General features: G+C 38.0%; 2 protein-coding genes across 2 annotated transcripts in view; one reads left to right on the top strand and one right to left on the bottom strand.

The window, feature by feature from the left end:
* TIAM2 (TIAM Rac1 associated GEF 2) overlaps positions 1–19,802 on the top strand; it is a 298,176-nt gene extending 278,374 nt beyond the window's left edge. The window contains 7 exon segments of the mRNA XM_078155068.1: positions 1,576–1,694; positions 4,802–4,910; positions 5,545–5,603; positions 10,290–10,395; positions 13,748–13,835; positions 14,223–14,377; positions 18,674–19,802. Coding sequence (XP_078011194.1) covers positions 1,576–1,694; positions 4,802–4,910; positions 5,545–5,603; positions 10,290–10,395; positions 13,748–13,835; positions 14,223–14,377; positions 18,674–19,311 — 1,274 coding nt within the window. The 3' untranslated portion in view covers positions 19,312–19,802.
* Positions 19,803–19,907: 105 nt separating this feature from the next.
* Positions 19,908–24,249, bottom strand: part of TFB1M (transcription factor B1, mitochondrial) — a 57,284-nt gene continuing 52,942 nt past the window's right edge. Inside the window, exon 7 of the mRNA XM_020986669.2 lies at positions 19,908–20,340. Coding sequence (XP_020842328.1) covers positions 20,091–20,340 — 250 coding nt within the window. The 3' untranslated portion in view covers positions 19,908–20,090. The remainder of the gene's footprint in view (positions 20,341–24,249) is intronic.

Below are 24,249 nucleotides of genomic sequence, written 5' to 3'. Positions count from 1 at the left end.
TATGTATACACACACACACACACACACACACACATATTTTGGTCATCTAAGCTAATTCCTAGAGGAAGGACATATTCTAGTGCTAGCCACAATGTCTAAGAAGTATCTAGTGCAATTGTGACCTCTCAATGGGGATAGTTAAAGTCTTCTTCTAACCTTTTCACCAGACATAATTTGTTTAGTTTCTGTGAGAAACTAAACAAAGTAAATAGGGCTACTTCATGTGAAGAACACTGACTTTGAAGTTATACCTACTATCTTATTTGCTGTGTGACTTTGGGGAAGTCATTTCACCTTTTCTGTGTGTTACTATTTTCCCATCAGTTCGCAGAGTGCCTCTTAGCAATGTAGCTCATGTAAGCTCTGTAGATCCTCACTTATCCCAACTTTCAAGCCGACTGATGAGTCAGGTCCTCAGAGTTTGGCTGTATCTTCTCCTCAGGAGTTTAGGGGCAACTCTGAGGGGTCAGGGATGATTATTTAAAGACATCAACTTCATTGCTCACTTGTGCACATCTCTACAACATTATCAGTTGAGAATCATTTAAGCAGCCAGCTGGCTTTTTAGAAGGGCACATTTATTAAGATACTACATTAAGAATACTTATACAAGACATGCCCCCAAAGGTCTGTAACACATGCACATTGCAAGGGAAATGGGCTCACTTTTAGAGAGCACATGTGGCAAAGAGGCAGGTCGCACACCCTGGTTTGTGGAAGTCCTTTCTTCTCTTTGTGGTTTTTTCCCCTTGTTCTTAAGAAGTTCCCTTTTGCCCAGAATGCCCTTCTGCCAGCTAATTGAGAATGCTTTTAGGACACCGACGAGACGTGTAGCATCCTCTGGATGTGTAAACCTTAAAGCTCCATATAAACACTTCTTACTATTTATTAAGTTTTTCATTTTACATCTGAGGAAGTGGAAGCCCATTGGCAAGGGTCACAGAGCAATTTAGTGGCAGGAGAAGGACCAGAGCTTGGAGCTCCTGATTCTCAGTTCAGCACTCTTTCCACTAATCCATGCTGCTTATTTATATATACTGAAATTAGCAAATGTTTAGGCAGAAATTTACCTTTAAGATTAAAAGTAGTTTTTATTTTTCAATTTTATTCTATTTTTCAATTAGCTAGCATTTATTTTCTCTCCCTCTCCACTCCCCCCAGTTTTAGAGGAACAAAAGAAAAAGCAACCCCTTACCCATGCCAGGTGTGCATAGTTAAGCAAACCCATTTTCCCAAATGGTAGTCTTTGAAGCTGTATGGATCACAAGTGTAATGGCAGATTCTTGGAATTGGATCAGTTATGAGATATGTTTATAATTCATCTTAATGCACAAGAAGTATCTTGGTGTAGTGGCTCCAGATGAAAACGTGTGATTTGAGAAACTGCAGAGCGCCACCAAGAGGTGAGACAGACTAATGCTGCTGTGTTGGGACTACCATCCGTCTTTATTCTTGGTTGCTTTTAGAGCCTTCATATTATGACTATAGGTGGTTTTTAAAAAAACATATACATACAATAAGGTAATTCATTATTGATATACAAAAGATAAATGTCATTTGTTTTTAATGTTGCAGAAGCACTGAAGGCAATGGAAAAGGTAGCAAGTCATATCAATGAAATGCAGAAAATATATGAAGACTATGGCACTGTGTTTGACCAGCTTGTAGCAGAGCAGAGTGGGACAGAGAAGGAGGTAAGGCTTTGGAATTCTCTCATGTATTGTGTTGTGCATGAGGGACAGTCTAGAATCACTGGCTTCTTGGGTTGACAGAGGCCTGACAGGTCATCTCATCTCAGACTGAATTAGGGAAGTTTTTGTAAATTGATTTATAACTGACCTCCCAGGAAAGGTTAGATTGCAATTATAATAGTCTATTATTAGCTTATATAAGAGGAAAGCAATGAAGCTTCCTTTTCAAATACATCTTAGACTTTGCATATTCCAAGGTTTAAAATTTTATTTCAGTAACATCACCTTCTTATTTATCTTTGCATATCATGATCTTCATGCATATGAGAAACAATGTAATTTAGCAGGTTCTTACTAAACATTCAGTTTAGTGGACATTTATCAGGTTCCTGCTGGGGCAAAGTACTGGGGCAGATGCAACACTTAGTTCCCTGCCCTCATGGTTCTTAGACTAAGTTCAATAGGGAGATATGAGACCCACAGCAAAAGAGCCTGGACCTATGATGTCAGTGATACAGGGATTTCCCGGTGAGAAAACTCCCAGCATCCAGGTAGGGCATCATCTTCTCTACAATTGCTAGTCTTAGAACTGAGAAATGAACTTCCTTGCCCGGGGTCACATCGCCTGTAGGTAGCAGAAGTGGGATGAAGATATGTCTTTCTGTTGTTCAGGCCAGTTTTCCATCTACTGCACTACATTGCCTTTCATGACATACAGAAATGCTGTAATAATAATTAAGCTACTTTATTTTTTTAAATTTTTAGGCAATTGGGGTTAAGTGACTTGCCCAGGGTCACACAGCTAGTAAGTGTCAAGTGTTTGGTCTGAGGCTGGATTTGAACTCAGGTCCTCCTGACTTCAGGGCTGATGCTCTATCCACTGTGCCACCTAGCTGCCCCAAATCAAGCTACTTTAGAGAGGTGCACATTTCAGTGCTATGGTGATGTATAATAGGAATAGTTGATTATGGACTGGGGGAATCTGGGAAGGTTTCAAGGATGCATTTAATATTTGAGTTAGACTTTAAAAGACAGGGAGGAGTTCAACAGATAAAAGACAAGGAAGGTGTAAGGGAGGGTGTGAAAAGAGCTTTAGGCATGTGAGTGGGTGGGGTATAATGAGATGGCACAGTGGACAGAGGGCTGGGTCTGGAGCCAGGAAGACTTATCATCCTGAGTTCAAATCTGGCCTCAAACGCTTACTAGCCATGTCACCCCAGGCAAGTCACTTAACCCTGTCTGCCTCAGTTTCCTCATCTGAAACATGAGCTGGAGAAGGAAATGGCAAAACCACTCCAGTATCTCTGCCAAGAAAACCCCAAATGGGGTCGCAAAGAATTGGACACAACCGAAAATGACTGAACAAGAACATCAAAGTTCAGTTTGAACTCAAAGAATGGGGTAAGAGTAGTATGAGATAAAGCCAAAGAGACAGACTAGCCCGAGATTATAGAGGGCCATGAGCTCTAGGCAAAGGGATTTGAGAGTCAGCAGGTAGCCGCTGCAGATTTCTGACAAGGGGTGAAGTGACTAAATATTGTATTGTTTAACAGTCAGTCAAAAACTTAGTGAGTTTCTTCTGTGTGCAAGGTTCTGTGGGAGACACAAAGAAGTAGAATAGACAGTCGCTTGCCCCATTGTGTTTACAACAACATAACTTGGGAGCTAAGATATATCCACATAGAAAAATAAATAACAGTCCAAAGTAGTAACTGACAAATCCACAATGAGTGATGGGCCCATTGCTACCAGAATTCAGAGTATAGAGGGATCAGTGTGGACTGCTGGGGCAGTGGGAAAAAGCTTCATAGAACTGGGGGTTAGGGCTTAAGGTGGCTTAGAATTAGAGAACAGAGAAGGGGGGAGGCCATTCTAAGCCATGCCATGGGAGTGGTTTAAGAAAAATCAAGAAAGCGTGAAAGGTGCATTTTGGGTAGAACAGCCTGGGAGGAAGAAGAGATTATATAAGAAATTGATGGAAGATGGAATGGAAAGATTAGGGCAGGCTTACAGAGGGAATATGCAGAGATGATTGTAAAGAAACAGAAATTTTTAGCAGCTTATTCTTGACATCCATCTAATTGGCTTAATTTTTTTAAGCAGGGCAGTTGGGAAGGGGGTACCTACTTATTTTTAAGGTTAGTATAATGAATGAAGACAGTGATCCTTAATTTGAGTTTTGAAATGGTGCCTACCATGGTGCCTGAAAGTGAAGGAGAGAGAAGTGGGTGCAAAGGCTGAGAGTTTAAGAGGATTTTAGCTTGAGGTAAGGAAGAATAAATAGTCCAGCAGTGAGGGTAGGAATAGGAATGAAAGAGGCTGCCTTAGTAGGTAGTGAATTCTCATCCCTAGAGGAACGGATACACTTGGCAGGAAGTCAGACTAGATGACTTCTTGGATTCCTTCCAGTTCTGAGATTCTGGATGTCATTTCTGTGCTCTTTTCTGGTTGGTACATAGCTCTTTTTATATAACCCTGCTTTTAACCTTCTGACAGGGAACAAAATGGCCTAAGGAGAAGGAGACCATTTGGAAGCCAGCAGGAGTTTTAAAAACACTAATGTCCTAATTCTGTCTGTTCCTAGCCTCATAATTTTTGTTAATAGGCCTGCAGAGGTTTATGAATTAGAGAGGATAAATGCACTTGATCCTGGACTATGCTTTAAAGGGTCAGGATATACTCTGCAGTCTTATTAATGATGACATACATGCATCATAAGACTCATCTCCTAGGTTTATAGATTATAAACTTTGTGATATACCATAATAGAAGAAAATACTTTCACAGGTTATTTCCTATGTCAGCTCAATATTCTCTAATTCTGTATGTGGCAGAGGAAGTGTTGACCTGCATTGGTAGAGGGAAGCTTCTAGTCTGGGAGTTCACTATAGCAACAAAATCCCAAGCCTGGTCCCTGTCTTCTATCACTCACTGTATATTTGCTAGAAAACCTTCATATTCATGGCACCAATCTTAAGTCGTAAATTATTACAGAGGGCATGATAGTGTGTATGTAAGTGCAATCAGTCATACAAAAGAAGACGGAATAAAGCTGAGTGGTCATTATGTATATCTATACATCTATATATTTTTTTTTAATGACAATACAGGTTACAGAACTGTCCATGGGAGAGCTCCTGCTCCACTCTACAGTTTCCTGGTTGAATCCTTTTCTGTCTCTAGGAAAAGCAAGGAAGGATCTCGAGCTTACAGTATTTGGTTAGTATTTAATTAAAGACAGACTCTGGAGCAGAAAGTGCTGGTGAAGGGAGAGCCCATCTCCAGCAAACCACTAGATTAGCCAAGCGCCTGATTTAGATGCAGGAGTTAGAATAGAGCTCCTTGTCATGGTTTGAGTTAGTAAGTGATGTAATGCTGGCCCCACTATTTAAAAAAAAATGTGTCAGAGTCTTATCTACATATTTGTTATCTTGTCCTCATCTTTCCCTCCCTACCCCACTTTCACCCCAAGCTGTTCATCTTGGTAGTTCTCACTAAAAGTGATAAGAACAGATCTCCTGAAGCTGTTTAGAAACCTGCTCTCTTATTAGCCTGCCATTTTAATCTTAGCAAAGTTCTCCCAAGGACAAGAGAGCAAGTGTAGACAGTGTTTGGTTGCAGTGAACACTGAGTGCTCATCTCCTACCCCCCCAAAGTAAATGCCATGTTCCATTTGAGAGAATAGCTTTTAAATAAGCAGGTTCTCTGCATAATTCAAATAGGAACAGAAGGAAATGCTATCTTTTGCTTCACATCCTGGCATAGTTTGATATCTTATAAAATAACATTTATTTTGAAAAGCTTTGTTCCACTTTGGTTAATTCCTTTTCTTTTTCTTTTCTTTTTTTTTTAGTTTTTAAGAGAGCTGTCATACTGGTTTATAAAGAAAATTGCAAACTGAAGAAGAAATTGGTGAGACTGGAAAGAATAATCATTAAAATTACCCTTTTCTATGTACCTGACCTTTCATTCTTGTATTAAAGTTAAAAACATGCATTAGCTGGTTTTACTTACTCCTGACATAGCTACACAAATCACATGCATGCCGCTATAGAAGCCTTGGTGCCTACCCCACAGATAAAACATGTCCATTTTAGCAGTGGTGGAGAAGGACCTGTGGGGTAATCATTATTTCACTGGCAGGGACCTTGTACCTTAGGTCATTTCTAGCATCAGAAAGAACAGTGAGGAGAATAAATTCAGTGTAATGGGGGGAAAGGCAGAGAGAGAAAACAACTACAAATGCTAAGCAGAGTCTCTTCCAAATCACAACATTTAAAAAAAAAAGAATTGGTGCTTGTGTAACTGACAACCAAACCCCAGCAGGAAGTAGAATGGAGATAAACCAAATAGAAAACAAAATGTGGGCAGCTCTTTTTTGCTTCAATATGTTGTCTGATTATAACCACAAAGTTACTGAGAATATGATTTTTTTTTCTATCAGGAAATTCCTGTTGCCTCTACTCAGCTGGCCACTAGGTGTTCCAGGGCTTTAGAAAATATGAGTGTATAAGACATGTGATGAAACAGCCAGTTGACCAGCATTTATTAAGTGTTTATGTGCTAGGCGCTGTGTATTTAATAGAACACAGGACATCTGTTAACATATAGTAGCAACTTACAGTTCTTAGCTGAGCACAAAAGTTATCCAGAGACACTATAACTAAACAGAAGGAGAGCAAATATGTAGTTCAGGAGCACTGGACTGGGAGTCAGAAAATCCAGATTTAAGTTCTGACTCTCTCTTACACTAGCTAAGCATAATAGCAACCATGTTATCTGCTCATGTGGTTGTTGGGAGTTTCAATCTATGACTTCATTAGTCTTATGGATTCCTTCCATCTTCTATACCATACATATGGGAAATGTGTAAAAAGTTAGAAATACCAAGGACTTAATTTGAAAAAGTGGTTCAGTTGTGTGTGTATGCATGTGCGCATGCGTGCGCGCGCGCGCACACACACACACACACACACACACACACAGAAGCACCTTCCTGTATCCAACAAGATGGAATATGCCTCCATCACAACAAAATACTGGCCAACCACGACTTATTTACATACAATATAATGCTTGTTAAATTTATTGGTATTTGTGAAATCTCTGTTTTCCTTATTAATGGTTCATTTTCAGGCCAGTTTCCTGAATCAAACTAACATCCAATTAGCTTTTAGACATGAAGTATCAGCTGAGATAATTCATACATTTTGCAGCCTTTTTTCCCATTGACATTAACTTTTGGCTTTGGAAACTGTATTTTCACTGTTTTTCAGACTGGGGTTTACTTGAATTCTGACAAGGTCACAGAATGGAAGAGTGGTAGCTATTTATGCCAGACTATAGTAGGATAAATAAGGATAAATAAGCTTCTTCCTCTTCCTGTGTAACCCTCTTATGCTTTAAGTGTCTGCTACAGTGCCAAGGAAGGCCTAGATCTCTGCTGCTAAGTAACAGCATCTTTGACAAAAAGTATGATGACATTTATCATTCTGGGTAGTGAGATAACATGTAGCAAAAGCAGACACAAATACTGTTATTACAGACTACTTAAAACTAAAAATGGCTTATCCTCTAATGGTAAACTCTTCTAAGTTTACTTCTTATGTTAATAATGGTTAGATAGTAGCAGGTCAAATAATGTCATCCTCATTTGAAATGGTAGCTACTTTGCCCATTTTGACATTTGAGACAGTTAACAAGCATTAGTGTCTTTGATTTGCTAGATGTACTTGGGAGCTTGCAATATAAACACAGAATTAAACAGCCCTTACTCTTAAAGAACTTATATTCTCCTGGAGTGGACAACATGTTCATATATAATAATACACCAAATAATAAATAAATTCAGGATGAATAAAAATAAATACAAAGCAGTTACGGAATAAGTGTACTAGCAGTTATAGAGATGAGGAAAGGTTTCCTGTAGAAGGGGCTTGAGGGAAGTGAGGGATTCTGTGAGGTGGAGGTGAAGAGGGAGTTCATTTAGACATGGTGGTAGCCAGTATAAAACCATGGAGATTGGAGATGAAGTGCCATATGTGAAAAAGACAGAAAAGGCCAGTTTGGGCAGACCACAGAGTATGGAAAGGATAATGCATAAGGCTGAAAAGATCTGTTGTATCCAGGTTGTAAAGGACTTTAAAAGTTTGCATTTTATCCAAGAAGCCCCTGGAGTATCTTGACCAGGAGAACGACATGGTCAGATCTGTGCTTAAGGAAAATGGACTAGAGTAGGGAGAGGTTTGATGTAAGGGGACCAATTAGGACGCCATTGCATTAGTTTAAGGGAGAGATGATAAAGCCTGAACTAAGGTGGTCTCTGTTTGGATAGAAGATTAAATGTGAGAGGTACTGTGAGTGTACAAGAGATTTGGCAAATGATTAGATGTATGGGGTGAAGAAGAATTGAGGGTAATGCTGAAGTTATGAACCCATGAGAGTAGAAAAATGATGGTGCCCTTGACAAAATTGGGAAGTTTGGAAGCGGGAGGAGTTGGGGGATGGGGATCAGGGAACATAATGAGTTCAGTTTTGGTCATGTTAAGTTTGAGATATAGCCAGAACATCCAGTTTGAGTGTCCAACAAGCAGCTGGTGATGTGTCACTAAAACTTGGGAGAGAGATTAGAGCTGGATATATTGATCTTGGAACCATCTATATAGAGATAATAATTAAACTCTTTTAAAAGAAGGGAGTTGATTAGGTCACTGAGAGAAAGTATACAGAAATTGGAAGACTGAAGACAGAGCTTTGGAAAATACTCCTAGTCATAAGGAAGGGTATAGATGATGAGTTTGCAAAGGACCAGCAAAAGAGACTGAGGAGTCACCAGGCAGAAGAACAAGGAGAAGGCAGTGTAATGAAAACCTAGAATATTGAAGAGGAGAGGGCAGAGCAGAGAGAAGAACAATGGTGTTGCAGTGAATTCGAGAAGGATGAGGACTGAGAAAAGACCATCACATTTGGCTGTTAACAGATGGTTGGTAACTTTGGAGAGAGAAATTTCAGTTGAGTGATGAAGATGGAGCCAGACTGCAAAGGGTGAAGACTGAGTGAGAGGTGAGGTGTGGAGGAATGTAGACAATGAATGATGTTTATTGGCAAATCTCAGACAAATTAGTTACAAATGTAGATGTTACACATAATTCTTGTTCCCATCTTATTTAAATGTAGGATACTAGAGGGTTTTCCTAAAAAAAAAAACACAACATAGCTTTTTGCTTTACCTCTTTTACCTAGCACAAAATTAGTATTCCTATATAGCAATTAACAAATTCTAGCAGGAGATAATAGAAAGGGAAATCCCAGTCAAAATAACTTCAAAATGCATTTAAAAATCAAGAAATCAACTTACCAAAGCACACTGAAAACATATACATATATAATATACAGCCATATATGATATTATATATTAACATGTAATATATTCATAATATATAGCGTATATTGATTTGATTATATTAATATAACAAAATGTATTCAACTGAATGTATATTTACATATGTACACACATATATACACACACACTCACATACAAACACACACACAATTCCAAAACATTCTTTAAAAAAATCAAGAACTTAAATAAAAGGAGAGATATTTAAAGCTCATGACTGAGCCACACCAATATAATAAAAATGATGATACAGATTTGATGCTATAGCAATCAAAATTAAAAAAATTCATTTGGAGAAATTAAAGATCTAGAATCTTAAGGGAAACAAACAAACAAAAAAAAGAAACTGCCCTTCCAACTTTTGCTTTTACTCAAGGTTTAAATGTTTCCATGTTGAAGAACTGTTTAATTTTTTTTCTTTTAAAAGGAAAATGGAGGATAAAGTATTTACCTGTGGAAAACTGAACCACTAAGGGAAGCATTAGTTTTGGCAATTTGTCTTCTTTTCCTTTTTCAGAAACTTTAAATGATTCTGGAGGGTTTATAGGGTAAAGTCCAAGCTCTTTAATTCAATATTCAGGGTTTCCAAAAGTTAACTACAATCTGCTTTTCTAAGTTTATCTCTTGCTACTTACTTCCCTACATGATGAACTCATGTTCAATCCAGATGTGTGTGTGTGTGTGTGTGTGTGTGTGTGTCCGTCCATGTCTGTGTTTCCTATTCATATAGGCTAGAAGCTTTTCTATAGTAGGGACCACGTCCTATTCATCTTTTAATTCCTTGCCACCCTGAGCATAGTAGAAGCTTAATCAATATTATAGGCAGGGAGATGGGGCAGTGGGTAGAGCCCTGGGCCTGGAGTCAGGAACACCTGAGTTCAAATTTAGCCTCAGACACTTGCTAACTTTGTGACCCTGAGCAAGACACTTATCTCTGTTTGCGTGTTTCCTCAAAGGCAAAATGGGCATAATAACAGTGCCTGCCTGCCAGAGTTGTTGTGAGGATCAGACGAGACATTTATAGTGCTTGGCACACACAGTAGGCACTGTGTATGTGTGTATTCCCTTCTAGTCCTCTCCATCCCCACTGGTTGAATGATGAAACAGAAGCAAGGTAAAGTTCACTGCAGACAGGAAATGTAGGCAACCCTTCTGGACAAGAATGTTCATTTTCTCTTCATGGCTTTCTCTGATTGTAGCCCTCTAGTTCCCGGCCTTCACATGTTCATGGTGACTTGGACCCATTCAAATTCCGGTGGCTAATTCCCTTATCGGCTCTTCAAGTCAGACTGGGAAACGCAGCAGGTAAAAAAAAAAAAATCCCCACATAATACAGTAGCAGGAAAAAGAAAAAGAAAGAAAGTTTATCTGGTTATCTGAACAAAAGAATTTTTGAGCTAAAAAGACCTTAGACTCCAGCTCTATTAAACCATCTTTCCACAGAAGAGAAAGCGGTGGCCCAGGGGGCTGAAGGAAAAGTCAGCTAGCTAAGGAAAACGTCCACTATCGAGTCAGTTATAAATTTGATTTTTTTTTTAACTATTGGCAAAGTCAGATGTCAAAGGCTGATTGTTCTACTTTGTAAGCATCTTTCACTATCATCATTTTTGCTACTAGAGCTAATTATTTTTTATGGTAACCTTTTCTTTCTTTGCTGCATAACTTGAAATGCAGTGTAGAAATTTATTTTTATTTAAGCTATTTTTAAACTCAATTTTTAAAAATGAGAAGATCTTTAAGTCAGAAAAGTTTTGCTAGATAGATTTTTCTCTCCCCAATTCCCTCAACACTCCTCCAAAACCTCAGTAACTCCTGGCCTGGAAAATGTTTACAACCCCTTTCTAAAGGGCTGATGTCCCAGTGATGGATTGTAGTCTTGTACAGTTTGGTGCCAGAAGATCTCAATTTAAATCTCAGATCCAATACTTCCTGGATTACTGCAAGCAAGTTACTTAGACATCTCTGAATGTATTTCCTCATCTGTAAAATGGGGGTAATAATACTTACATAGAACTGTTATTATTTTCAGTCAACAAGCATTTTTTATGCACCCACAATGTTCCAAGCACTGTTAGGCATATGGGGATTCAAGGACAACAATGAAGCAAGCGGTCTCTGTCTTCAAGAAACTTACATTTCCTAAAGTCACATAACATGTGCATGTATGTGTGTGTTCACACACTCAAAATGGATATAAAGTGACTTTGGTGGGGAGAAACCACTAGTAGCTGGGGCATCAGGAAAGGGTTAATGAAAGAGGTAGTGAGGAACTGCATTTTGAAGAAAATGAGGTATGCTGTGAGATGGAGGCATTGCATTCTAGGCATGAGGATTGTAATACTGTGTGTGAGGAAGAGGGAGAAGGCCAGTTTTGTAGGACCAGAGAGTTCGTCAAGGGGAATACTGTAAAGTGAGGCTGGACGGAAAGGTTGGAGCCAAGCTGTGAAGAGCTATAAAACCCAGAATCTATACAAGGTCCCTAAAGTCTTAGGGCAGTTTTAAGCTTTCAGTAACTTCAGAAGTATAAATGCTACAAACTTATTTTCAAAAACCATCATTTAAAAGTTTAAGTATGTAAGTTTCTTTTGTATTTGTATAGTTTTGTGAATTTTGAATAATTCTAAAAATAAATGTATCATTATGGCATAGTCATTATATATTATGTGTGTGGTTGACACTTTCTTAGACGACGGGGGATGGGTAGAAGAGTTCCTCTCGCGTTGCCACCTCGGTTACCTGATCTATTTCAATGGGATTTTTCTTCTTATGTGGTCCAATCAAACTGTCATGTACATCAAAACCTCATTCTTTGCATGTTTTTATTTTTATCCATAATAGTCATGTTGTGAAAGAAAACATAGACACAAAAAAAACCCTCAAGAAAAATAAAGTTAAAAATAAGTATACTTCAGTCTGTATTCAGATACTATCAGTTCTTTCTCTGGGGATGACAGCATTTTTCATCCTAAGTCCTTCAGAGTTGTCTTGGATCGTTGTATTGTGAGAATAGCCAAGTCATTCACAGCTGATCATCTTACAATATTGCTGTTACTTTGTACACAGTACATTTCACTTTGCATCAGCCCATGCAAGTCTTTCCAGGTTTTTCTGAGAACATCCTGATCATCATTTATTATAGTATAATAGTATTCCATCATAATCACATGCCACAACTTGTTCAGCCATTCCCCAATTGATGGGCATCCCCTCAATTTCTAATTCTTTACCCCCAGAAAAGAGCTGCTATAAGTGTTTTTGTACATATAAGTCCTTTTCCTTTTTGTTTTTTAATCTCTTTTGGGATACAGATCTAGCAGTAGTATTCCTAGGTCAAAGGGTATACATGGTTTTATAGCTGTTTGGGCATAGTTCTACATTGCTCTACAGAATGGTTGAATCAGTTCACAACTCCCCCAACAGTGCATTAATGTCTCATTTTTCCCACATTCCCTCCAACATTTGTAATTTACCTTTTCGGTCCTGTTAAATAATCTAATAAATATGAGGTGGTACCTCAGAATTCTTTTAATTTGCTTTTCTCCAATCAATAGTGAGTTTAGAATATTTTTTCATTTGGCTATACATAGCTTTGATTACTTCATCTGAAAACTGATTATGTTGTTTGATCATTTATCAATTGGAGAATGGCTCTTGTTTTTTATAAATTTGACTCAGTTCTCTATATGTTTGAGAAATAAGGCCTTTTTTGCTGTTCTTAAGGAGAGAACACTGAGGAGGAAAGAATGGTCAACAGTGTTAGATGCTATAGAGGTTAAGAAGCAAGATGGCTGAAAAAAGTCAAGAGATCCTTAGTAAATTTGGAAAGGGCAATTTCAGTTAAGTGATGATGTTGGAAACCAGATTATGAAGGGTTGAGAAATGAGAGGGGTAGAGGCAAGGATTGTAGAAAGCTTTCTTCTTGTATTGTGACTGAAAAGGAGGAGACAGTTTAGGAGATAGAAGGAGGGGAGTGGGGCTGATCTGATGGTGGGGAACAGCAGTGAGCTAAGATTTACCACAAGACTTTGGGTCCCACAGTGTGGTTGACTTTTGTTTAGTCTCTTTCCTTTCAAGATCCTGGACATATCTTAGTGTGCTGGCCTGGGGGTGGGGTAGAGAAGACTGTTGGGAAATGGTTAAGATTGGGCCTTGATTTGTCAGTCTTGACCCCCTCTTCCCCCACATCACATACATTCACTTTATCTGTTTGCAGAGCATGGCTCATGCTTTGTCTGGAATCTTGGTTATTGTGAAATGTTGTCACTTTCTAATGACAAGTTGGCCTGGGAACTCAGGTTAGCAGAATAGAAGAGATATGGGCCAGGAAGTGAAAAGTGAGTGAGGAACTGAAGGGCCTACTTAGAGTTAAGTAGTGAAAAAAGAGGCAAAGGCAAGAAAAATGGTCAAAGAATTAGGAGATAATCAGTATGTCTACGCAATATACATAAAGCTTCTTAAAGATATTTTTTGAAGGTGTCCTTGTTACAGCTACAAGTACAGTTTAAATGAAATTCAGGAGGAGATAATGGGACTCAAAGGCAAGAAATTTTGGCTAAAAATTACTTCATCTCTTCATACTCCTCACAACTCTTTCTCTCAGGAATCTTGGAGATTACGTGGATTCATGTTTCGTTTTGCCTACTTTTTTTTTTAATAGGGACAGAAAACAATTCCATATGGGAGCTGATCCACACTAAGTCAGAGATAGAAGGGCGACCGGAAACTATCTTTCAGTTATGTTGCAGGTACTGTTGGGGTCATTTTACTGCTCGTAGACTTAAAGGTAATAGAAATAAGATGGTACAATTTCATTTTGAAAAGTGATTTTTATTTTCCACTGCCACAGTTGTGGTTTAGATGAAAATTAAGTGGCAAAGAACAGTCCTTCAGCAGCTCCCAAGAACAACAGTGTGTGTGTGTGTGTGTGTGTGTGTGTTGTGTGTGTGTGTGTGTGTGTAGCCTAATTAAAGGAGAAATTTAACTCCATTAAATTTAACTCCAAATTGAAAAGGCAGAAAATTTAGTCTTAATGAAGTTCATGTTCAGATGTTACAGACAAGGAAGAAGTTGGATGGAAAGAGGTAAAATGCTGTTAAGACTCTGAATGTTCTTGGTGTTTCCTCCCATTGCAGTGACTGTGAAAGTAAAACCAACATTGTGAAGGTGATCCGTTCCATCCTGAGGGAGAATTTCAGGCGTCACATAAAGAGTGAATTGCCACTGGAGAAGACATGTAAAGATCGCCTAATACCACTCAAAAATCGTGTTCCTGTTTCAGCCAAATTAGGTAAGGAAGAATCGTGCTAGATGTGTGCATCTGGAATTAAACCCAGGTTTTTGATTCTCGGAAGAATGTCATCTCTTGTTATACTCAGGCTACATAACACCTTTGAAAATTGACAGAGAAGTGTGCATTCTGAGCTAGACAGACACATCCTATGGGGTAGTGGAAGAAGCCTGGGTGAGGTAAACTGACATAACCTGTGCCTTCTTTTAAAAGGAACAGGGTGCCATGCTCTTTATTGCTGTTCTTAAAAGGTAAATTAACTACCCTTGTGATCTAGTTTGTTTCTGAAAAAGAGCATTATCCATGAGAGAGAAAATCCAAGAAGGAAGTACTATACCCCCGAGCCCTCCTTAAGTTACCAGAGCAGCAGATGAGCATTCTAAAAACACAACAACGGTGAAAGAAGCAAAGATTATTGTACTTTAGACTCACTGTATCAGCATTCTTCAGCAGAAACTCTTTAACTGTCAATACCATCCGCCAAAATCTTAGTGAGCTCATTTCTCTTAGCTTTCATTTTACTATACTTTTCTTAACTGCAATACATACTTGTCAATGTCTTATTTCTTTTAATATCAATTTAATCTTAGCTCATTTAATGTTTATCATATTTACTTATTATAGATCCCTTTACTATAGTTGTAAAACAAAGTTGAGGAAGGGAAATTTCAATGTTCATTGCTCCTATAAATAGTGAGCCTCATTTTATCCTTAGCAAATTGTAGTTTTAGTCCTCTAATTACAATTTCAAAGGGCAGTGGTAATTATTTACAGTGACCAATGAGCAAGCATTTATTAATAACCTCCTATGTGCCAGGTACTGTGATAGGCACCAGGAATACAAAAAAGACAAATGAACCATCTCTGCCTTTAAGGAGTTTACATTCTATAGGAGAAAACACGTGTGTGTGTGTGTGTGTGTGTGTGTTGTGTGTGTGTGTGGGAGGCAATTTTAAGGGAATCTCAGGCAGCCAGAGGAAATCATAGGATTATAACTTTACAGCTAGAAAGGAGCTTAGAGGCCATGTAGTCAAACTCCATCATTTTACAAGGAAACTGCATTTTACCTCTTTCTGTCCAACCTCTTCCTTGTCTGTAACATCTAAACATGAACTTCATTAAGACTAAAAGGCTTATCTCACAGCTGGTAAGTACCAGAGGTGAGACTGGACCTCATGTTCTCTGACTCTGGAGCCACTGCACATTTGATGCCTTGCTGCTGCTTCCATGATCATAAAAGAAGATGGAGTTTGAGCTGAGCAACGAAGGAAATGAAGGATTCTAAGAGCAGAAAGTGAAGAGAGTGCACTTTAGACAGGGGAATAGCTTGTGCAAAAGATCATAGGAGATGGAATAGTATGTGGGAAGACTTAGCAAGGTCAGTTTGACTGGACCAGAGGATAATGAGTGAAAGGAAGTAACTTACAATAAAGCTAGAAAGATAGGCTGATTACAAATTATGAAGAAGTGCTTTAAATGCCAAACACAAGAGTATGTATTTAATTCTAAAAGTAACAAAGAACTAGGAGAGTTTATTGAGTAGGAGAGACATGGTCAGTTCTATGCTTTCATAATTTCACTTGGCAGCTATGTGGTGGATGGACTGTCAGGGAAGAGGTAAGGAGACCAATTAGTAGTCTAAGGCAATTCAGTGGGCCAGAGGTGATAAAGACAGAAACTAAGTGGTAGCCTTATCAGTGGGAAGTATGGGACATATATTAGCTATTGGGGAGGCAGAATTAACAAGAAATTATGACTGACTGATGTCGAGTGAGGAAAAATCAGGAATTAAGGATAAATGACTTTGAGGTTATAAATTTAGGTGACCAGAAGGATGGTGGTGCCCTCAAAAAGCAAAGTTTGAAAGAGGAGTAAGTTTTGGAGTAAATACAACCAATTCTGTTTTGGCATGTTGAGTTTGAGATATTTGGGATATTTAATTCAAAATGCCCAAAAGGCAGTTCATGCTATGAGACTGGAGCTCAGGAGAGATACTTCGGTAGTCCTGGAAATCATCTGTATAAAGATGCTAATTAAACCCCCAGGAGCAGAAGTGATGTCACTGAGTGTGCAGACAAAGAAGAGAAGAGGACCTCGGACATAGCCGTAGAACAGGCTTAGTTGGGAGCATGATATGGATGATAATCTAGCAAAGGAGACTTTAAAGGTAACATAGCTATAATTGTGGCTGCTTAGCCCCTAAGAAAGACCCAGAAATATCAGACACAAATAAGATCGTAACTTTAAAAAAAATTCTAAACTTAACATAAAATAATAGCATTTGTATACAGAAAGTAGAACAGAAAAAGATTTATACATGAAACCAATAATTTCTTATATACATCTTGCTTTACCTTTTAAACATAATAAACTTAGTGTGTAACTTTGTAAGTTACACACTAAATTTATTAAGTTACCCCACAAATGGGGTAACAAATAGGCAGGCAAAACAAATGCCCCCATTGGCCACATCTGAAAATGTATGTTTTGTTCTGCATCTCAAGTCCATTGCCTCCCTGTTAGAAGGTGGCTATCATGCATCATCATTGATCCTCTATAATCGTTGTTGATCATTGCATAAGAATTCTTAAGTCTAAGGTATCTTTCTTTAAAATGTTGTTGTCACTGTAACAAATCTTTTTGGTATCATTGTGCATCAGTTGATCCAAGTCTTCCCAGCTTTCTGTGACATCACACATTTGTAACTTCTTATGATGCAATAATATCGTTACATTTATATGTGTGTTGAGCCATTCCCCGGTTGATAGGCACCCTCTTTGTTTTCAGTTCTTTGTGATTATAAAAATATCTGCTACATCTGTTTTGTATGAATGGATCCTTTGGAGTACAGGCTTCAAAGTGGTATCACTTTATCAACTATGCTCAGTTTAGTGACTCTGAGCAAAGTTCCAAATTACTTTCAAGAATGACTGGACCACTTCACAGTTCCACCAACAGTGTGCATTAGTGTATCTCTTTTCCTGCAGCCCCTCTAACAATTGTGATTTTCCCTTTTTATAATCTTTGCTGACCTGATGGGTATGAGATGGAATCTGAAAGTTATTGTTTGAATTTCTCTAATTATTAGTGATTTGGACAAGCTTTTTTTTTCATATTGTTGTTGATCTACTTGTATTCCTTCCTTTGAGAACGCCTATTCTTATCATCTGACCATCTGGATACTGGAGAATGGCTCTTTTTATGTATCTGAATTTGTTCCTTATCAGACCTGTATCACAGAAACTTTCTGAAAAGATTTTTTTTCCCCAGTTAAGTCCTTTCCTTCTAATTTTAACTGCATTGCAGTTGTTGGTGTAAAGCCATTTCAATAAAGATTACCATGTGTTACCTAGACATGGAATTTTTGAAGGCTATTTGAATGGAATATAATCTTTGGGAGGTCCTACTACCTTTGGACAAAAATCAGTTATGGGCTTGGGGATGGTATAGTGACAAACGTATGAGATTAGAAGTTAGAGAACTTGGGGTCTGATCTTGGTTATGCTATCTCTGTGACCTCTCTGGTCTCAAATTCCTCATTAGTGAAATGAAGAGATTAGATCAGATAATCTCTAAGATCCCACTCATTCTACCTCTCTAAACCCTATTTATTTTTAGAATTTAGTCACAAACTTAGAGCATTTCAAATGTACGATGGCCAGAAATGTAAACTGTGTTAGGAAAACCACCAAAATGGTGTTATTTTATGGAAAAACTCTGATACGAGTCTAATTCTTTCCTCCTTAAATAACAAAAATTAACACAATTGAATACATGCAATAGTCTTAATCTACTCAAAATGTAGAAATCCTAAAAGGAAAAACAAATATCGTATACCAAGTTGGCTAGAGATATATTCAAGGTTGGAAAGCTATTCAAATAAAAATGACATAATTTTGTGATTTTCCCAAGTCTTTTTCTTTGAATCAGAGTAGCTTTGTCATTAGGCAGTAAGCACTTGCAATGGAAGGAAGAGGACTAGATTTTATCAGTAATTGGTATTCTGATTTCATGTTGACAAATGTGGAGTTTTTGTCCCTCTGACAAATATTACATCATCTTTTCCTGCAATCTCAATAAGAAGTAGAAACAACCTGTCCCTTTTGCTGCTATGCTTACCTCTTTTGTATAAGCTGCTATAATTATTTAATATGATGTAGTCATCTAAGTCATTGAAAGATAAAACGCATAAAACTTACAAGTTGAGATGGAATTAAGTATTAAGTTGATTATGCTATTTCAGTATTTTAAATCATATTCCTATATCTTAAGGCAAAATATATTTTTTAATTGCAGCTTCATCAAGGTCCTTAAGGGTACTAAAGAATTCTTCCAGCAACGAGTGGAACAGTGATACTGGAAAAGGAAACTTACTGGATTCTGATGAATGTAGCCTGAGTAGTAGTACGCAAAGCAGTGGTTGTCACACTACAGAAAGCAGACAGGAATCCAAGGATTCGTCCCCTGAGAAGTACCCACAGACATGTTCGTCCGATTTTTCAGACAGTCTTATAAAAGAGTCTGACATTCTGAGCGATGAAGATGATGATTTTCATCAGACTATGAAAAAGGGCAGCCCTACAAAAGACATTGAAATTCAGTTCCAAAGGCTGAAGATCTCTGAGGACCCTGATGGTGGCAGCACAACTGAACCACAGCCTCAAACGGAGGTTGGAAACAATCATCCCAGTGCTGAGCACCCTAAACTGGTGCGTGGACACTTCTGTCCCATTAAACGGAAAGCAAACAGTACCAAAAGGGATAGAGGGACTTTATTAACGCTACAAGCACGCCATCAGTCTCTTGACAGTAAATCTGAAAATGCTAACGTTGATTTAAATGCCATACTAGAGAGAGAATTCAGTGTCCAGAGTTTAACATCTGTCGTTAATGAGGAGTGCTTTTATGAGACAGAGAGCCATGGAAAATCATAGCGCTGACTCTAAAACTTAAATTTTAACCCACATATGGTTTAAATGGCTCGTTTTGCTTTTCAACTAGTGGTAAAATGGAAATTGCCAGAAAACTACTAACTTTGGTTTTGTGCACTATATGTTTTCCCACAAAAGAATAGTTGTAAAGGTTTAAGTTATTTTAATTTATTGTATATCAGAAAAGTAGATTAAGCTGGTCAAAATCTGTAAATTACTTAGTTTATATCCTTTTTTGAGCAGGTATCAAAATTATTTGGTGTCTTTAAAATAAAATTGCATTTTAATTATTTTAAGTTATGTGAAAAATGTAAGGTGGGAAATTTGTGATTAATTGCTTTTTAAAAAGATCAGCTTTTTAAATCTGGGCATTTTCTTTCAGCTGTTTATCTTTGCTTAATTACGCTTTAAAGTTATTTTTAAATGTGCAAGAACTTCATTTTTGTAAGGTTGTAAGAGATGCTGTTTATAATAAACATATATATATAAATATATCTATGCAGTATATCTATTAAAAGAACGCTTGTACTTTAATCTTATTTGATTGTATTTATTTTCTCTATCAACCTGTAAACAGTAAAAGAAAAATAAGTCACATCTGGGTACTGGAATTTTTATTAACACTTCTTCCTGAAACATTATCACTTTGAATAAGTCTTTAGATAATCTGTGTAATGCAGTATCTCTATCCCAAATAGAGTAAATGGAAAAAAAAAATCCACATCTGAAATCTGATATTATGAATTTAAACACTATACACATTATTATAGTCCAAATGATAGCTATATATAATCTAAATCATTATCACCTCCTGTATCCTTTACACACTTTTTGATTTTGTTTTGCCTGAGCTCCTCCCTGAAATTGTAGGTGAAAAGATTTGGGTCTTCATCACACATTTTCCTGTAGACATCACAGAGGTTCTTGAAATGCAAGATGGAGAGCTGGGTTGGCCGTAAAGTAGGGTCCACATCAGCCAACATTAACATTTTTTCAGTGTTTTTTGAGCGGTCAGCTTGTGGGAATAGGATTCTGATGGAAGGAAAAGGGGGAAAAAAAGTTTTATTTAGCGATCTTAAATAATCAATATCCTCCCTGCTTCACTGAACTATGAAGAAAATAGGAGCCTGACTGTATGTATTGAAAGAGTTCTTTTCCTTTAGACTGCAGTGTTACTATCATCAAAATCTTTTACTGTTAACTACAGACAATTCTAATGTCGTTAACCAATACATTTACATGTAGTAGCCTTTCTGGAAAAAATATTAACCCAATTGTGATGCAGAAGAATTATTTGCTTTATTCTATATGTTCTTCCTCTTAAGTCTTGCTCTGATTAACTTATCTTGGCATGAAGGAGACTGAAAATGGGTCTGGTAACACTGAGTGTTTGTCATCCAATAACTAACCTACTAGTTAGGTTTGAAAATTCCTATCACTAGAAGGTTGGCCTTCTGTGATGATGTTTTTGGCCACAGCACCTCAAAAACACCTTCTCTAGGCTGTGATCTTAGAGGGTTGAAGAATGTCTATCACATCAGGGTTAACCTGTCCCTTTCCTGGCATATTCTCCTTGATCTACTTAGCTGGTCCAATCTTGTCTGCAATCGAAATTAGATGAAGTTATAAATATCTACCTGATTCAATTTGGGGAAGTGTTTTTCTCATTCAGAGGACAAAGACAAGACTTTCCCAGGCCCATGATCAGAGAGTTAGGGAGGTCAGAAACAAAGGAGGAGAATTTGTCTACTCCTGGGGCACAATACTAACTATAGTTTAGAGGAAATAGATTCTATGATGGGTTGAAACACCCATTCTCACCAAATCAATCAGCTAATATTCAGCCCAGACAAAAACAGACCATATGAGGTTGGAAACGATCAAGAAGGAGAGTAACTCTATGAATGGAAAGATAACTAATCGGGTTTAGTTTCACATTTCCTGTAGGAGTAGTATTAACTAATAAGAATCTTTCCCCTTTGGTGTGCAACTCTAACTATCCTGCATATTTGTAGTAGTAATAATCCCTCTAAAACTACCTGGAAAAGTGTGCTGTTTTCAGGGGATAATAAAAGACTGTTTTCCTCCTGACAGCACATTAAATCAGAGGCCAAAATGAATCCACGTCAAAAGGACAGAAGTAACAGCAGTAAACACCACTGTGACCCTGGTGTTTGCAGGAGAAAGAAGAGTAGCAGGATTTTAACTTGCCAAAGTAAAGTGGTTAAGGTAGTCGTGTGATTTTTATAAAACAAAGTGACAGTGGTGTTAGCTATACTATTGTGGAAATGAAACTCTGAATTATTCTTTCAGAGTTTGTGTTGATAAGGAACCACCTTTAATTGCCCAAATAATCTAAGTGGGCACTTGGATCTATGGATCCAAGTTCTGTCAGATTCTATTGACTATCCTACCAAGTGGAAAAGTCAGTGAGCGCTGGCTTTTCATCAGTAATTGAATTGCATTGTTGAAGCCTGGGCCTGTATGATTGGAAAACCCTTCTGCTGTAAATTTGTGGAAGCTCATCCCCAGAAGGTTGGCTACAGAAGTTGGTGGGGATTGTTTACCAGTATGTGTGCAAGGGTTGTGATTTGCATCCAGAAAATTATCTACACTGATCAAGTAGAGGCTTTTGAATCACATGAAGACCATCAAGAATTCAGGGCTGCCTCCATTTCATGAGAAGGCACTGGGGCTTAATGGAGTAACAGTCATAAACCTTTAGATGTCTTTTTCTATAGTGTTGAAAGTATTGTAAAAGTATACTTTCAAAGTTACTTAAAAGATTATGAGTCATTTCGTTACACCACATGTGCTCAGGCCCTTTTTATTAATCAGTTGGTGTTTTATTTTGCTTTAGATTATAGAGATATTGTCAATTTAAATTTTCCTCTTGAATGAAATTCTGACCCCAAAATAGCCAGGAGCCTGTCCAAAAAGATTTTTAAATTTTTTTTTTGGGGAGGGGGCTAGGCAATGGAGTTAAGTGACTTACCCAGGGTCACACAGCTAGTAACTGTCAAGTGTCTGAGGCCACATTTGAACTCAGGTCCTCCTGACTCCAGGGCCAGTGTTCTATCCACTGTGCCACCTAGCTGCCCCAAGAAAAGATTTCTTGAAAGACTGAGTTGTACTTAATCTGATGGCTGTCTTAACAGGAAGCTGCATTCTGTCAAGTGGGCTTTTCTCCTCCCTGCCTCTAATACCTGAAACTGATCTACTGGTGATAAAGAGGCACAGAAGAGCAGCTTTGCAAGTTCACATCCTTTCTCAATAGACTGTCCTAGGGCCAACCAGGGCTAGCTCTTTGGCTTTGGACAACACTGTCATTTTTTAAAGCACGAGGACATTTTGGGATTTGGGCTCATCTGTTCACCAACTTTCCCTTCAGTTACTAAGGAGAAGCTGTAAGTGCAGTAGTAATAGTGGTGGTGGTGGTAGTAGTAGTGAACATTTACATATTGCTCTGCAATTTCACCCTCACAACGACCCAGATAATACTGTTGTTGAGGCATTTCTTCATGACTCCATTTGGGTTTTCTTAGCAAACACACTGGAGTGGTTTGCCATTTCCTTCTCCAGCTTATTTTACAGATGAAGAACTGAGGCAAACAGGCTTAAGTGACTTGCCCAGAGTCACACAGCTAGAGAGTATCTGACACTGGATTTGAATTCGAGTCTTCCTGACTTTAGGACCAGTATTCTCACTAATATATGTAGCTACCTAAAACAAAACAAAGTATACTATGTAGTGAATAGTGTATTGAACTTAGGAGTCAGGAAGAACTAGGTTCAAATCCTGCCCTTGACAGCTGTGTAACCTTGGACAAATCACTTAAACTTCACAAACCTCAATTTCCTCATGTGTAAAATGAAGATATTGAATCATATGATCTATGAGCCTTCTAGCGCTAAATCTGAGTCTACAAACAGCAGTGTCACCTGATGACATGTTGTAGTAGTGATTTATAACTTGTAATATGTTTTTTTTAATTTAAATTCTCATTAGTTATGAGGGCCCACATAAATATTCAAAGTAAGAGAGGTAGCAGGGGACGATGGAAAAAGTACTGGCTATGGAGTCAGAGGGCATGAGATCACATCTTGACTCTGACTCCAAGTACTTGTGAAACCTCCCTGAGACTCAGTTTCCTCATTTGTAAAATGAAGGGGATGGGCAAGATGGCCTCTGAGGTCCCTTCCAGCCCTTGTCTATGATCCAGTTATCCTAAATCCTAAGAGAGATTAGTTACAAGTATTAGATTTGGTATTTCTATAAGGCATGAAGGAGATTAAAAATACATTAAACCTTAGAAGATGAAACATCTGGAGAAGAAATCGTTCTAACATTCCAAGTAACAGAATTTTCATAACATACAAGTTTACCCCATTAAGTACCATTTAAAAAAATTTTTTAATGTTTTGGAGAAATCTTTCTGAAACTGTATAGTGTGAATCAGAATATGCTCACTACAGCAGTCTTTTACTGATGACTGAGGATCATTACGATAAACATCAGTGACTATATATATTGTTTCTATGCTCTTGACATCGTCAGGGACTGCTGGGATAGTATAACTCACCCTTCACCTAATCCTCCCAGACTGCTGTCCTTTTTGACTTTTTCTGTCTCCTTCCTTCCTATCAGTCTGTCTAGCTATAACAGATGATCTCTTAACACTGGGGGCTTCAGCAGTTTATTGTGGGCTGGGAAACGATAATACCAAGCTTGCTAGATTTGTGTGTAAAAACAGTAAACTGACTATAAGTGACAGTCTGAAGGGCTCTCAATATGAAAGTGAACAGGTTTGGGTACGTTCTTTTGGTGACATCATTCTGGGGCCTTTTCCTCTCATTTCTAGCTTCTTGTCCATGCTCCAGAGATCGGAAATGTTAACATTCTAAGAAATGTGTCAGCATTTTAAATAATTTGGCTCCGGG

The sequence above is a fragment of the Phascolarctos cinereus genome, unplaced genomic scaffold (genome assembly GCF_003287225.1).
Source record: "Phascolarctos cinereus isolate Bilbo 61053 unplaced genomic scaffold, phaCin_HiC Scaffold_5;HRSCAF=322, whole genome shotgun sequence".
NCBI lineage: Eukaryota > Metazoa > Chordata > Mammalia > Diprotodontia > Phascolarctidae > Phascolarctos > Phascolarctos cinereus.
The sequence above is the reverse complement of the archived record's forward strand: the minus strand, read 5'-3'. Positions and strand labels throughout refer to the sequence as shown.